We start from the raw sequence: 14,277 nt of genomic DNA, 5'->3' as shown, positions 1-14,277 counted from the left end.
GAAAGAAGACTTCTCTTTGCAGTTCTGTTGTGTTTTGCTTCAGAATTTGGTTTGACTCGTTCATTTTTAGGCATCAAAATGAAACTGAAATTTGGCAGATCTGCTTTGCTTGTCTGCCATCACCTCCCTCACCTGGAGTTTTTCGCTTGAACTCCCCAAATTCTCTTATTCTAAGCACTTTTCCCTTGATCATAGGGAAAAGCCTCTAATGATTCCCAAAGGGCTGGGCTGTGCTGATGGCTCCTCAAAGGGATTTGAGGGCTGCTTCGCTCACCAGAGGCTCTCTCGGTTCCTTTGCCCAGAGGCTCTCTCGGTTCCTTTGCCCATGGCTTGCTTCAGTTTCTCTCTCTCTGCTGCATTTTTCACCTTTGGCATTGAGGTTTCTAGCCCACTCTTCATCCCATGCATGGCATCATCCAAGCGAGGAAGTCAGTGTGAAAAACGGGAAGGAACGGGCTGGTTTGGGGACCTTCTGGTGATGGAGGCCAGGCTGGGATGCTGCTGGTCCACCAAACCCTCCACCTTTTGACGTGCAGCCTGGGGCTGGACATGGCAGGAGAGGGTACCCAGTGTCCACAGCGAGCCAGGCTTTTTCTAATAGCCTTCCTCCATCCCACAAAGGTTGCTCCAAATTTGTGGCTGGACCGCAGGTGATTGTGTCCCGACCACATCTCTATCCTCCTCTCCTCGATAAATCCAGAAAGATGGGTAGTGTTGCACCAAGCCACCCATCCAGACCCACCATGGTCAAACCTCCCACCAAAAACCCGGCATTTCCCTGGCGTAATGAGCAGGGACGGGCTTGCGAGGGTTCTGTCAGTGCCGCCTTTGGAGCCAGCCTTGCCCGGAGACAGGGCGATGCAGCCGGAATGCGGGATCCAGCCTGAAGTTATTACAGTCAGCAGCATGTACAGCCAAACTCAACGCTCCACATGTCCAAGCAGGCTGAGTTATGGCTGCTTGGGGAGCTATAACTTGGCCTGTTGTGCATTTAAAAATCTCCACCCGAATGCGGCATTGATGTAGGGCTTTTCTGCTGTTCTGTTTTTGCATTTGATACAGACAGTATAGATCTGCAGTGTGCAGATGATCCAGCGCTGCCCGCGTTCCTTGGAGATTTCATGCCTTCGCTTGCTTTTGCTTGGGCTTTTTCTTTTTTTATTTTTTTACTTTTCCAAGGGTTGTTAGTGATTTCTTCCAACCTGTTTTGCCTCCTGCCTGAAAGTGGCAGGCTCGTTTGTAATGCGCTATTTTTGCACAGGGTTAGAAGAACATTTGTGGCGTGGTTGTGCCTTTGGGATGTATGCGTGGAGGGCTGTCTGCTGGCACTCCGTGGGAGCAGGGGATGAGGAGGGGGACATCAGCGTTTTCCACTTCCATTATGTACATTTTCCATTACGTACATGACAATTATCCAGTAAAATCATGGAAAACTGCCCCACTCAAAGTGTGACAGCTGGAAAGCAGGCAGCATCCCTCCTGCTCATTCCTTTCCTTTCCTTGAAGCTAGTTCTGCCCAAACCCTGCTCTGAGTGGGTTCCTGCAGGTTTTGCATCTCTGCCCATCACTTTCCAGAAAACAACAAAGCTCCCGGCATTGCTGCAATTATCTCATGCACTCCCCAGTTTATAAGAAAAGGGGAAATTCCATCCTCGGGGCTGGAGTTTGCTCTTGCTGCCTCTGTGTTGATTTGAGAGATTGCTGCACCGCTGCCCCACCTGTGATGCCAAACCTGCCTCCTTTGGCAGGCCAGGCTGGGGCAGCGGTGGGATGGTGGCACCAAAGCTGGCCTTTCTCCAGGGCAAAGCCCAGGTCCTGCGTGTGCGTCTGGGCTGGCAGGCACAAAAGCACCGGGATGGGCAGGTACTGCCTGGCCGTGTCACTCACCTGCATCCTCCGTAGCTTTGTTACAAGTGACAGATGGCAGGAGATGAGACTCCCTTTCCAGATGTTAATTATCTTGTGAGCTGTAAATAACATCTCAGGGCAGCTTGCACATCCTCTGTGGCGCAAAAGACCCATCAGCTTTACCCTTGCCAGGGGGCAACAAATTAAAAGGAAGGAAACCCACTGGGAGGGAAATGCATGGGGCTGCCTGGCTCTGCTTATTCTGCATGTCCCTTGGCCAGAGAGGAATGCTGGAAGCATCCTGGGTAACGGTGGCAGATGTGCCTTTGGATACCAGCTCCACCTGGCCCAGCCCTTTGAAGTCAATGGAGTTTGATTTTCTTGTGCCAGGCACTTTTTTTGATAAGCAACAACAGGAATAAAATAAACAAATCTGAGCAGCCCCGTGACCGGTTTGGGATGATGGCGATAAGGCAAGCTGGAGAGGATCGTGGCGTTACAACCCTTTGGCTGCGTCATCCTTCTCTGCTGGAAAAGGCCCAGCTCAGGGTCCCAGGGGATGCCTGGGGATGAGAGCAGCCGACACGATCACCGTGCAACACGCTGCTGGCTGTGGGTTGGGCCGTATTTCTCCCAGGATTTTGGGGATGTGACATTTGATTGTGGCCCATCCCTGTCCCCCAAGACACCATGACTTTGCACCACTATGTTGTGAATTCAGTTCTCCAGCAAAACTCATTTTATCTACTTAAAGGCAAGGCACAGGTTGGAAGAATGCAGCCCGGGATATTTTTTTCGCTTACTCGATTTTAAAAAATGGTATTTCAGTGAAAAATGGCAAATGACGCCTTGGTGAATTTGCTCTCCATTTGTAAGCTGCAAAATTATAAAGGTAGAGAAGAATCTGGCACAGGTGCCTGGAGCAATGAGCTAAATGGGAAGTGGCTCCATCCCCGTTTCCATGAGTTTCAGAGACCTCATGCATGCTGTGCCCCAGCTGGGCCACAGGCACCTGCTCCCCGTGAGGTCTCCCAGCTGGCTTGGGAACGGTTTCCCCTGCAACGTTACATTTCCCAGTGTAAAACCACAGGGAGGCTCAGATGTGGGCTTTTGGCCACAACATTTTCCATCCTTCTCTGTGTTTTGTTTTCTTGGGCCGTAACAAAGAAACGCATCAAGGGGTTGGAGGTTTTTTCAGGATTATAGATTTTTCTTTTTTCTCTTTTTTTTTTTTTTTTTTTTTTTTTAATTCAGAACTTTTCTCTTGAAATGTGACTTTCCGAGCAATTTTTCCAGAGCCTGCAATAAGCATCCCCTCCACCCCATGCCCCCCCCCCCCCCATCCCTTCCCTCTCGCTGTCTGGTGACGGGACGTGTCCCACTCCTCCTCCCAGGGCTGGTTGCTCCCCGCCAGCTCGGGCAGGGGTGGTCCAGCCTCCCACCCCCAAATCTCCATCCCGAGCTGGGAAGCCTGGCAGCGGGATGCGGGGAAGCCAGGCTTTCTCTTTGCTATGCACAGCACCCGCTTTCTGTCTGGCTGCAAAGAGCCCGAGCAGACGTTTTTGGCTGCATTACGTCATGTCAGAGGTCACATTAGCTGCTTTTTTCTCTTGATTAAGAATTCCAGCGCTGGGGGGGTGGAGGAAAAAGCAGGCGGAGGAAGCAGGCAAGGCAAATATGCTTGCGATAAGCAGGTAAATGGGAATTTATGCACAGATAGCTAATTGGTGTGTCTAATATTCCACCCCCTGAGTACCGGCACTGTATTACTGCCTTCACAAATCACTCAAAGCGAGCCTAGCGCAATAACAACCAAGCCAGGAAAGCTGTGAAAAGAGTCAAGCTGGAATTAAGAGTGGGTTTTATCGGGGCAATAAATGCCAGATAGGGAAAATAACAAACAGGTTGTTAATTGCTGCCATCTCCCCACTCCCTGAAGGAAATGTCTAGACAGAGCCTGGCCCTGGGTCGTGCCTACCCCGGCCCTTGCTGTCGGGTTATTGCGCCCGTCTTTTGGGGCCAGGGAGGTGCTGGGTGCGGGGTGCTGTGCCCGCCAAAGGCTGCTGAGCCAAAGCCTGTGCCAGGGGCGGAGGGAGGCAGGATGGGCGCTGCAGCCCTCCCCAGCTCTGCCCTAAATCAGATGCTCCCGCAGAGGTAGAAGCCAGACAGTCTGCAGCGGCTATTAATAATTCAGTCCCAATTTGTCCCATCGAGGAGAGCATGCAGACCAGCCAAGCCCGCCCTCCTTGCGGGCAGGGGTTGAGATCCTGCCCTGAGCAGGCAGAGCCTCCAGCCCTCCCTGCCGCTGGTTGCAGCTATCGATCCCCAAGGGATCGGGAGCGGGAAGCGCCTCTGCTTCGCTGCGGGATGTGGAGCGAGGGGATGGATAGCCTGGGAGAGGTTGCATCGCGCTCCCCCTCTCTCTTCGGCTCTGGGGTTTGCTTGCTGGCATCGATCACTTGGGGGCTTTTGCTTTGTGTTTCTTGGTGCATCTCAACTCGATGCCATTAGGGCCGGATCCTGCTCTCCGCTCGGCTGGTGGGAGTGTGAAATAACCCCTGGCGAGTCAACACAGCAGAGGGACTCACGCTCATGCAAGCCTGGTCTTTGCACGTGGGGAGGTCAGACCAAAAAATTCCTTCTCCACGCCTTGCCCAGCCATCCCTTCCCAGGGATAAGCGCATCCCGACGCTTCCCTGTGCAGCCCTGAGCCAGCCCCGCTGCAGCCACCGCTGCTTTTCACCAGAGCAAAGCACCCAGTTTAAATGCCCAGCAAATATTCTTTCTGAATTTTTCCTGAAGTGTTTTCTTGCAGTTTGTGTTTGTTTTCTTGCAGTTTGCCATTTGAAAAATACATGACCCGCTGTAATGGAGGGAGAGAACGTGCCTCCTGTAGGAAGATAAAGAAGCATTTTACAAAAAAAAAAAAAAAAAACCAACAAAAAAGCTGCCTGATTACATATTGACCTGAGAGACAAAGTGAATCCGATGGAGCCAGCCTGGCCCCTGAGGAAAACTTGAGGCTGTTCATTATGTCCCAGGATGAGCTCACTGGCTGGTTAACCCCATCCTCGCCACTTGTGCGTGCCCAGAGCCAGCAGCCGGGAAGCCTTCAGTGAAGGCTGCACGTGGCAGGTTTACGTGTTTTCCATGAAAATGTGGACCACAGGGCTTTCTGCTTTTATACGGTAGGAGGCGTTCAAAAAGCTGCATGGAAGAAGGCTTTAATAATAGTTTTAATAATTTTCTTTTGATCTCAGCTTTCTCACTTCATTGCTGGACAGTTAGATTGGTCTGTCTGTCACTCCTGCCCCTCCATGCGAGCTAAGAAATGGAAAACAAGTGGGAGAAGACAGAGAACCCCGTTGTAGTTACCAGGGGCTTGGGGTTTTTGAGCTCCCTTGCAGGAGGGTTGATTTGTAGGTGTACAGGCAATACAGGAAAGATTAAGACCTAATAGTCCTGTTGAAATCAGCTCGGTACTGAGCAAAGGGTTTAGGGCTCGTTGCAGCCCGGTGCGTGCTCCTGTTGAGGAGCTGGGGCTCCCTGGAGAGCTCAGGAGAGGTTTCCATCCGCTCTCAGCATGGGACGGAGGAACGCTGGGGTTCTCCATCCCTACAGCAGGATCTCGACAATAAAGCAGCAGTTTCATTCTTCCCTGTCCAGTCCCACTGAGGAGAGGATCCCTTGGCCGAGCTCTGAGTTCCTGGGGGCACCAGAGAAGCCAGGAGTTTGCCTGCAAAAGAACAGAAATTCCCCAGCAAGAGCTGCCACGCGAATTTTGGAAAACAGACCTTCTTTTCTAGAAATCTTGCCCATACGATGCTTTTTCGCATTTAAACCCCAAACAATGCAGATTTCCCCCTGCGTCCAGCACGTAGCTTGCCTTCGCCCCAAACACAGTCCGCTGCCTAGTTTTTTATTGAAGAAGAGCATGTTTTTCGTACAGGGGTGCAAGAAAACAAAGAACAGGGATGGCAAATCCCTCATCTGGTTCCAGCTCACCCTTTCCACGGTCACTGCGCTCAAGCAAAGCTGGATGGGGAGGACTCAGAAATGAAGCAGGTTTCTTGTGTCACCGGGTGCTCTCCCTGCAAGTGTTGGCGTTGCATTTACAACTCCCAAACAGACCTGTCTCTGTTCAGAAGTGTTTCTGGTGTTCTGTAACCTCGCTCTAATTTCCAGGGTAATTTTTAAGCAGTTTGTCCCACTTGTTCTCCTGCCAAAGCGGTGCATTAACCTAAACACCACTCGAGCCCTGCCTGGTTTTAATTTTGCTTCCTTTCTTCCTGAAACCGTCAGGTGCCACAGATTTTGCTGAGAGCTCGCCGCTCGTTGGCTAAACCGTCCCCAAGCACCGCGTTTGCAGCAGAAGCCCTTGCACTGGCTCCTCACTTAGGCAGAGCCAGGCCAGAGTCACTGTTGGCATTCCTAAAAAGCCAAGTTCTTCCTCACAAATTGGTTTATTCCAGCTTCTTACAGATTAGCTGGAGCTGATAAAGTTGGCATTATGAACCACTCACAGGTACTGTCCTTTCCCTTGTCAGTTCTGGCCAAATCACAAGAGATCTGCAAAGATTTACAGAAATCTGTTTGGTTGTGATTTTTCCTTGCCTCCTGCCAGTTCTTCTTGCCAGTTTGACCACTTGCCCGGTCATCCTCCAAGAAGAGTGAGTCAGCTTGGCAAAAAAATTAATAAATAAAATATTCCAAGCTAGTCCCAGCTTGGACTCTCTGCCCTCACCCAAACCAGACCCTCGGGTCTCAAGAGCTACAAACCACCCCCGCCATCACCCCTCTGGCTCGTCCTAGCACCATCCTTGCCGCAGCACCGGTCCCCGGTTCAGCTTGGGTGGCGAAGCGCACCAAAATGTGATTTGGAGGTGACCGTCCTCCAAAGTCCCTCTCCGGCCACCTCCGGCACCCCGGGCTGCAGCGCTCCCTCTCCCCTGTTCACCCGCCGGTGGCAGAAGGGACCAAGCCGAGCATCTTCCAGCAGGTATGCAGCTTTGAATCAACTCCAATCAAACAAGGGGGTCACTGTGCTCCTGCAAACACCACCCTTGGTCCAGTGGGCTTATTACGGGATGGAGGGCACCACGGGGGGGTAACAAAGGAGCAATGCAGGGGGATCTGTTTAATTCCTCCCGCCTCTGAGCATCCCCAGCCTCCTCCTCCAGCTGCGATGAATCCACAGGGAAGGATCCAGCCTTATTTTGACTGTGGTTTCCAGGACGGCGTCTCCGTCTAGGAAAGATTTATGGCAGTGCTTACGGCAGGAGAAGAGTGATTAGATCGGGCCCCGTCTATATGTCGTGGAGAAAGACCCGCTTTACAAGGAAATAAACTCAAGCAATTAACTGGGGAATTAAGATTTAGCGCACACTACAAGCAGCAGGCATGTATAAAGGAGACAGCTGTTAAATTTAGTACGTGACAAAGTCATGAGAACGCTAACTGGATTACTTGCATTTATTTGGGAATACTTATGTATTTTATTATGCAACATATAGATCACCATAATTCTGCTTTTCACTCTGATGGTGCCTCTCCTCCAAGAACCTTAGAGAGCATTACAAACAATTAAGCCTCCCCGCGCAGCACTCAGCGTTACACCCGCTTTGTGGGCATTGCGTATATTTAAATCAGAGATGGCTTAATTAATATGATTGATTTTTAACTCCTTCTGGGTCAAAGCCCCAAGTTGCTGCTCTTCCTGGGCTGATGTTGGAGTCCAAGGGGATGAACTAGTCCAGAAGTTGCTGGAGTGAGTTTTCCAGGGATGGAAACCCATCCGCGCCCCAGGGATGGTGGTTTTGACCCATTTTGGAGAAAAAAGGGGAGGTGGCGTACACTGGAGAGGGGAGCATGCCTTGGGTGGTGGCTGCACGTATGGGTAACCTCCTGCTCTGCAGACACCTTCGTGTGTCCCCAGACCCTTGGAAGTGGCACAAGCTGCTTTTTTGGCACTTCCAGCCTCCCTCCCTGGCAACAAGTGACAGATCATTGCCTCCACTTGCATCTCCGGGGAGGTGTATGGGGAGGCGGCGTGTAATCCTGCCTGCTGAGTTTGGTCCAGACACTCTCAGACGTTATTAATCCTTTGTATGAGGGCAGAGGGGACTGGCAGCCTGCTCTGTAAATGTGCTGCAGTATGGGAGGCACAGTCCCTCCCCTGAACAGTTTTCATCTTGAGGAGACACTGGAGGGATAGGTGGATGGAGGATTTTCAGGAGCCGATGTCTGGACCACTAAGAAGCTCCCGTGGAAGATGCTAGCTGCTGTTTTAACAGCCTCAGAGGGTCAGCAGCATAATCTTAAGCCTCAGGTAGCACCATCCTTGGCACTGCAGTGGTTTAATTGATGCATCTGATGCCCCAGCCTTTCCCACTGACCACGTTTGTGCCAAAACCAGGAGCAATTTGCACCTCTCCCAGCAATTTGCTGCAGCTCCTGCTTGGAGCATCCCTGCTTCTCCTAAAAGAGCTGAGCTGGGATACCTGCCAGGGGATGGAGCTGTAACATGCTTGTCCACTCCTCCAACCCTGCATGAGTGTTGAGCAGAGTGAGCACTGGACCCAGGGTGGGTTAAAAACTATTTAAAACCAATTTTTGGTGGCATCGGTCAGGGAGGACCTGCGGGACCTGCAACAACATCACGGCAGCACCTCCGCCACCTTTGATAGCTCCGGGAGAACAGGTCGTGTCCCACTTCCTCGGCTACTCCAAAGCAGCAAATTTATATCAATAAAGCACTCATTAGAGGAAAGACAACTTGTCAGCGCTTCAAAACGAGTGACAGGTCGGCTCTGGGAGCAGGGACCAGGCACCTCACCCGGGCTTAAAGAGGTGACAGCACACAGACGCCCGCCCGCCCAGTTTTGTATCCACGGCTGGTGCTGCACGATGCAACGCCAGGCACATTACTGGCCCTATTTTCCATTTATAGGAGCCTGTCAGAAATGGCACTCCTCTTCGAGCAGATGTCGAAAAATTAGAGGGAATTCAGAGAGCAGCAGAAAAAAAAAATGATTAAAGGAGATGGAGGGCCTGATTTTGGAGGGAAAAGAAATCAGATGAGCTATTTATAACGCTGCCTGCACCAGAGTGGGTAGGAACAGGCTTTTTTTTTTAAAGTGCCTCGATAGCTCAGCTAAGGGGAAGGGGCAAACCAGCCTTTGAAGGATGCTCACAGAAACGCTGCAGAGGAGCTGTATAAGAGGGTGTAAATCCTGAGCAATGGGATGAAATACCATCAAACACGAGTGTCTGGGGAATCGCCGGTAATGGGTGAGTGCAGGGAACAGTCGCTCATCCAGAGTGGAAAAAAAAAAAAAAGCCCTGATAAAGATGTGTTAAGGGGTGGTAGAGGCGGTACCGATGGCAAGCCCCCGCTCCTACCTCTGCTCTTGGTGACAAACTGTGCTTGTATTTACATCCAGCATTTTACGCAAAACGTGGTGACGGGGGTGGAAATCTTCTCTTTTCCATCTAAAAGCAAATGTTTTTGGTTAAAAAAAACCCCACCGGCTTTAAATTCAGGTCTTCATCCCCAGAGGCTCACAGGAGATGCAGGCAGAGGTTGCTGCAGATAACTGCGGGGCTGGGGTACCCCACGGAGGGATGCGTGATGGAGGGGACCAGCCTGCTTTGGGGTGATGCTTCCCCGGGGGAACGAACCATCCTGTCCCTGTTTCCAAGTCGCCTGGGTGATTTGCAGACTGAGAAACAGTCCATGAACATGTTGTTGATGTAACATCACCCCCGACCAGCCCCAGCTCCCGGTGGCAGCTTCTCTGTCGCAGCTGAAGGGGTTTGGAGCAAAGGGGTTTCGTGGGGGGCAATTTGCCTTTGGTCTGCAGAGGGAAGCTGCCTGACATGGTCCTTGTCTCTCTGGTTGCCTTGCAGGACCTCTCACTCCAGGGCCAAGGCGGAGGCGGCTGTGACGGCGGCGCAGAAAGCTCAGGAAGAAGCACGGATCGCCAGGATCACTGCCAAAGAGTTTTCGCCTTCCTTCCAGCACAGGGAAAACGGTCAGTGCGTGCTGCTGCGCCGGCCCCGCTCCGCTCTCTGCCCCAGGCAGCCCCGCAGAGACCCCAAAACCCCCAAAATGAGCCCTGCGCGGTGTGGCCACAGCTCCCGGACCTCACCGGGACTGTTGGGGTGGGAAACTGCCCTGTAACACCAGTTTTCAGGGGTTTTAGCACAAGGCTTTCGATATTCAACACTTCCACCCTGTGCAGTCCTGTCGTTACAAGGATCTCCCCCTTTCACGGGTGTTTTCCCGTTTTTTTTTAATTCTTAGTCCTTGATGGTTGCACTGCAAAAAGGCAACCAGAGCTCTGAAAGCAAAACACGAACACAAATGATCCCAGAGGCCGTCACTGACTTTACCCCCATGGCTTTTATGGTTTATGATTTCTTTTGAATGCTTGGGCCAGCAGCGCTGGGGCAGCTCGCACTGGTGCCTGGTCCATCTCTTGGGCATTCAAATCAGTCGTGGGTCTGTGCAAAGGTTTTGGGAAACGTGCATCTGAGGTTTGCCTGCTCGCTCTCCCTCCCCTCCGTCATCTTCAACATTTCTTGCTGGTTTCTCCAAATTTCTGCTTACTGGCTCAGGCTCAGCAAAGGCTCAGGGAGGGGGAAGCCGAAGCAAAGCCCTGGTCAGGCAGGGGTCTGCAGCCCCAGGAGCGAGAGAGGTTGCTGAGAGTGGGAGTGGAAAGCTCTAAGTCCTCACAGCAACAATTAACATAGTAATTAATATATGTGAATGGTTTTATTCAAAAGTTTTCCTACACTGAACCCTCGTTAGGAGGCATCTATCGTTATTTTCTCCCCCTTCCAGCTCTCTAACTGAAGATTACTCATTCGGCTTAATTGCTCCAAGGGCTGGTGCCAGTGACTCATGTCGGTGGTGCCATTCCCCAAGGTCGGGGAAAAGGGATCGTTGCATCTTTTGGACCAGCCAGCCCATGCACGAGTCCTCACTTAACCGCGGCGCGGAGGCTGCGGGGGCGGCCGGGGGCATCCCACAGCTCAGCAGTGATGAGCCAGACGGGGCTTGAGGTCTGGCTGCAGCCATGAGCCCGCCTGAGCTGGGGTGATGCACGTAGCAACCCCGTCCAGCACAGGGTCAGGTGGGGATGGGTGTTGGGGGGGAGTCGGGCATCCCCCCGGCACAGCATGCAGAGCCCCTCGTAGCCAAGCCCTGTGCAGCTCTCTGCCTGCGGGAAAAGGCACATCCCTGCTCAAACACCCCTCAGCATTTCTCCTCCTGCAGAGGTCTGGTTTGTATGTCGGAGCTTTTTCACAGGCCTGCGCAGTCCCAGGGGCTTCTTCAGCCCTGAGATATTCCTCGTCTCCATTTCCTCTTGCCAAGAGACTTTGCTGTTTTAAATCACCTCTTGAAAAGATATTTTTAGGTAATACATTTTTTACTAGTTTCTAGACAGGGACATAGTGCTTGGCTTGTGTTGGGGCTCGTGTTTCTGGTGCTCGTGTCTTCGTGGGCTGTGTGCGAGTGAAGCAGGGGGAATGGTTTTTCCACTTAGAGCGCATTAAAAAACAAACACACCATCCAGGACGTGTCAGGAAACCTGGGAGCGCCTTGGACCAAGTCAGGCAGATAACAGCTGCGAGCGGCCGTGCCACCCCACAGACCCTGTGACCTCAGGCTGCGAACGGCCTGGGGGGGGCTGCGGCAGTGATGGGGGGAGCTGCTGCCGCTCTGCACGGCGCTGTGGGTGCTGCGTGCCACCCCCCCTTGCTTAGCATCTTGGGTGCTGGATGTGACCCCCTGCACAGCACTGTGGGTGCTGGATGTGGCCCCCTTGCACAATGCTGTGGGTGCTGAGTGTGCCCACCTTGCAGAGTGTTGTGGGTGCTGGATGTGCCCCCCTTGCAGAGTGTCATGGGTGCTGAGTGTGCCCACCTTGCAGAGTGTCATGGGTGCTGGATGTGCCCCCCTTGCACAGCATCGTGGGTGCTGGATGTGCCCCCCTTGCAGAGTGTCATGGGTGCTGAGTGTGCCCACCTTGCAGAGTGTTGTGGGTGCTGGATGTGCCCCCCTTGCAGAGTGTCATGGGTGCTGAGTGTGCCCACCTTGCAGAGTGTTATGGGTGCTGGATGTGCCCCCCTTGCACAGCACTGTGGGTGCTCGGTGCCGCTCACCTTCACAGCATCACGGGGGGTTTCATGGCCCCCTCAGTGTCAGCCCTGCAGGCATCCTGGCCCCTCATCCATAGTGCCACCCCTGCGTGAAGGGACACAGACTCCAGCCCTGCAGGCACCGGCTCTGGCTCCAGCACCCCCATACGTGCCACAGCAGTGCCCTGAGGCCTTCACCTGGAAAAAATAAAAATATCCCGGCTCAGTACCCTGCATCACCCTCTCCTCTGTGCTTTTCCATCTCTGCCTGCCATGGGGATCTGCCACGTTCCCATCACGAGGTTGTGCCTCCCCGGTTCAGCCCACGGGCTGGATGGTGCTGGTGAATTGACTCCCCCGGGGTGATGGCAGCACGTCAGTGGCAGAGGCAGGAGCTCAACACCGCACCAGATCCCGTACGTGGGTCCTCGGGGGCACGGCAGCAGCTGGGGGCACGTGCTCGGCTTTGAATATGCCGCAGCTGGCTGGGCAGGGTTGCCTCAATCCTGCTGGAAATCCAGATTTGGTGCTCAGCATCCTCCTTTGCGCTTTCACAACCGTTCTTCCAGGAACATCACGTGCTCCTCGACTAATTTTAGCTCCAAATAATTGTTGCACATCCTTGGGTGTCGAAAGCCGGCACTGTGCATCTGTTGAGTTCCTCCGCAAGGAAACACCTGCGTCGCTGCGGGGCTCCGGGGCTGGAGGGGTGGCGTGTCCCAGCGCCGTGGGCACCTGCTCATCGGGAGCCCCAGGCAGGGGCTACAAAACTCAAGGAATTAACCCATGGGGAGGCAGGATTAGATCAGCTCACTGCAGGGCTGGGTGAGGAAGGTTTAGGACGAGAGGGTGCTTAATAACGTGGTCCCTGGTGTGGGTCTGCAGGGTGAAGATGCTGGAGCATCACTGGGCTTTCCTGTCTCCGTCGTGGGGCTCGGGGGACCGGGGGAGATGGGGGTTGGCGGTGCTGTGCGGGAGCAGTGGGTGTAGTGAGGCTGTGGCTGGTTGTGCCCTTGGAGATCGGCTTTGGGGTCATCGGAGCTCGTGGGAAGCTTTCGAATCCCTGCAAGTCCAGCAAGAGGCCCGCAGACCTGAACCAGGGAAGATTTGGTCAAAGCCTGAGACCAACAGGGACACCCCCAGTCTCGGGTGAGCCCATTTCAGTAGCTGGCTTCCCAGCCTTCTCGTGTGAAGTCATTTATTCCCTCCCTGCCTCAGTTTCCCATCCGTGATGCTGGAGGTGGCTGGAATGGGAACATCCGAACAACAGCCACAGAATCAGTCTGTACCTTTCTCCAGAGACAGTTATTCTGCGTGAAAAGAGAGGGGGTGAACTCCACCTTCACAGCAGTTTCCCACCAGTACAAGGATTGCTCAGGGGCTCCAGATAAATCCCAGGAGGTTCAGTCTCCCACAGACAAACAGGGACACAGGGAACGAACTAAGGCTGAACTATCTGAGTATTGTCCCAAAACACAAACGCGATTTTCCATGGCAAGTAATACCCAAAAAAAATGACAGTCGCTAGCAGATCATTTCCCGTCAAGAAATTGCTTCAGTAGGAAATTTCCAAGCAGCCTTGTTACTATTTCCCTCCCCTGCAAGTGCTCCAATGGGGACATCTGTCCCCATGCTCCTGGCATCCCCTGCGTGTATCCAGACCGTGGATGCGGTGGGACGCAGGGATGGCTGCGCGCGAAGGCACGTCCCAGCCGCAGCAGCTCCCCAAGAAGATGCGATAGAGAAAATTACTCGGCAGAAGTGGAGAGATTAGAGCAGGCGCTTCAGAGCATTTCTTTTTAAACGATGGTAAGAAATTGAGTTCTTCCTTTTTGAGACTCATTTCTTGTCTAGCCATAGAAATTGCAATTAGATGCATTTCAGGGGCATTAGGCAGTTAATATATTTATCAAATTATTCACGTAATTTAGCATGGCTTTAGCTGAGAACAGCTACGCCTTGAGAGGGTAAAATGAGAATTAACCACTATTAGCTTGCACCCCCTTGAAATAATCTGGTGTTTCATCAATGATTAATAAGTTGCAGGGTTTTTTCTAATTGTCTGGAGAAGCGACATGTTTCTCACCAGCCGGTCACCTCCAGCAGAAGACACTCAGCCGCTCCTGAAGTCCCTGTCCCTAGGGAGACACTGTCTGGGGTGTGCTCTGGGCTCAAGGGGAGTGAAATGCACAGCGAAATAAGGGTGATGGTGTCTATTGCACTCACGTAGCTCTGAACACGTGTGCTCCTGCCTGAACATGTGGGGCACGGCTGCCCACGTGC

General features: G+C 52.8%; 1 protein-coding gene across 1 annotated transcript in view; it reads left to right on the top strand.

Moving 5' to 3' along the window:
* JPH3 (junctophilin 3) overlaps window positions 1-14,277 on the top strand; it is a 56,736-nt gene that overhangs the window by 28,928 nt on the left and 13,531 nt on the right. The window contains exon 3 of the mRNA XM_056361155.1: window positions 9,757-9,881. Coding sequence (XP_056217130.1) covers window positions 9,757-9,881 — 125 coding nt within the window. The remainder of the gene's footprint in view (window positions 1-9,756; window positions 9,882-14,277) is intronic.

The sequence above is a fragment of the Falco biarmicus genome, chromosome 15, assembly GCF_023638135.1.
Source record: "Falco biarmicus isolate bFalBia1 chromosome 15, bFalBia1.pri, whole genome shotgun sequence".
NCBI lineage: Eukaryota > Metazoa > Chordata > Aves > Falconiformes > Falconidae > Falco > Falco biarmicus.
Note: the sequence above shows the minus strand (reverse complement) of the source record. Positions and strands in the feature narration are given on the sequence as shown.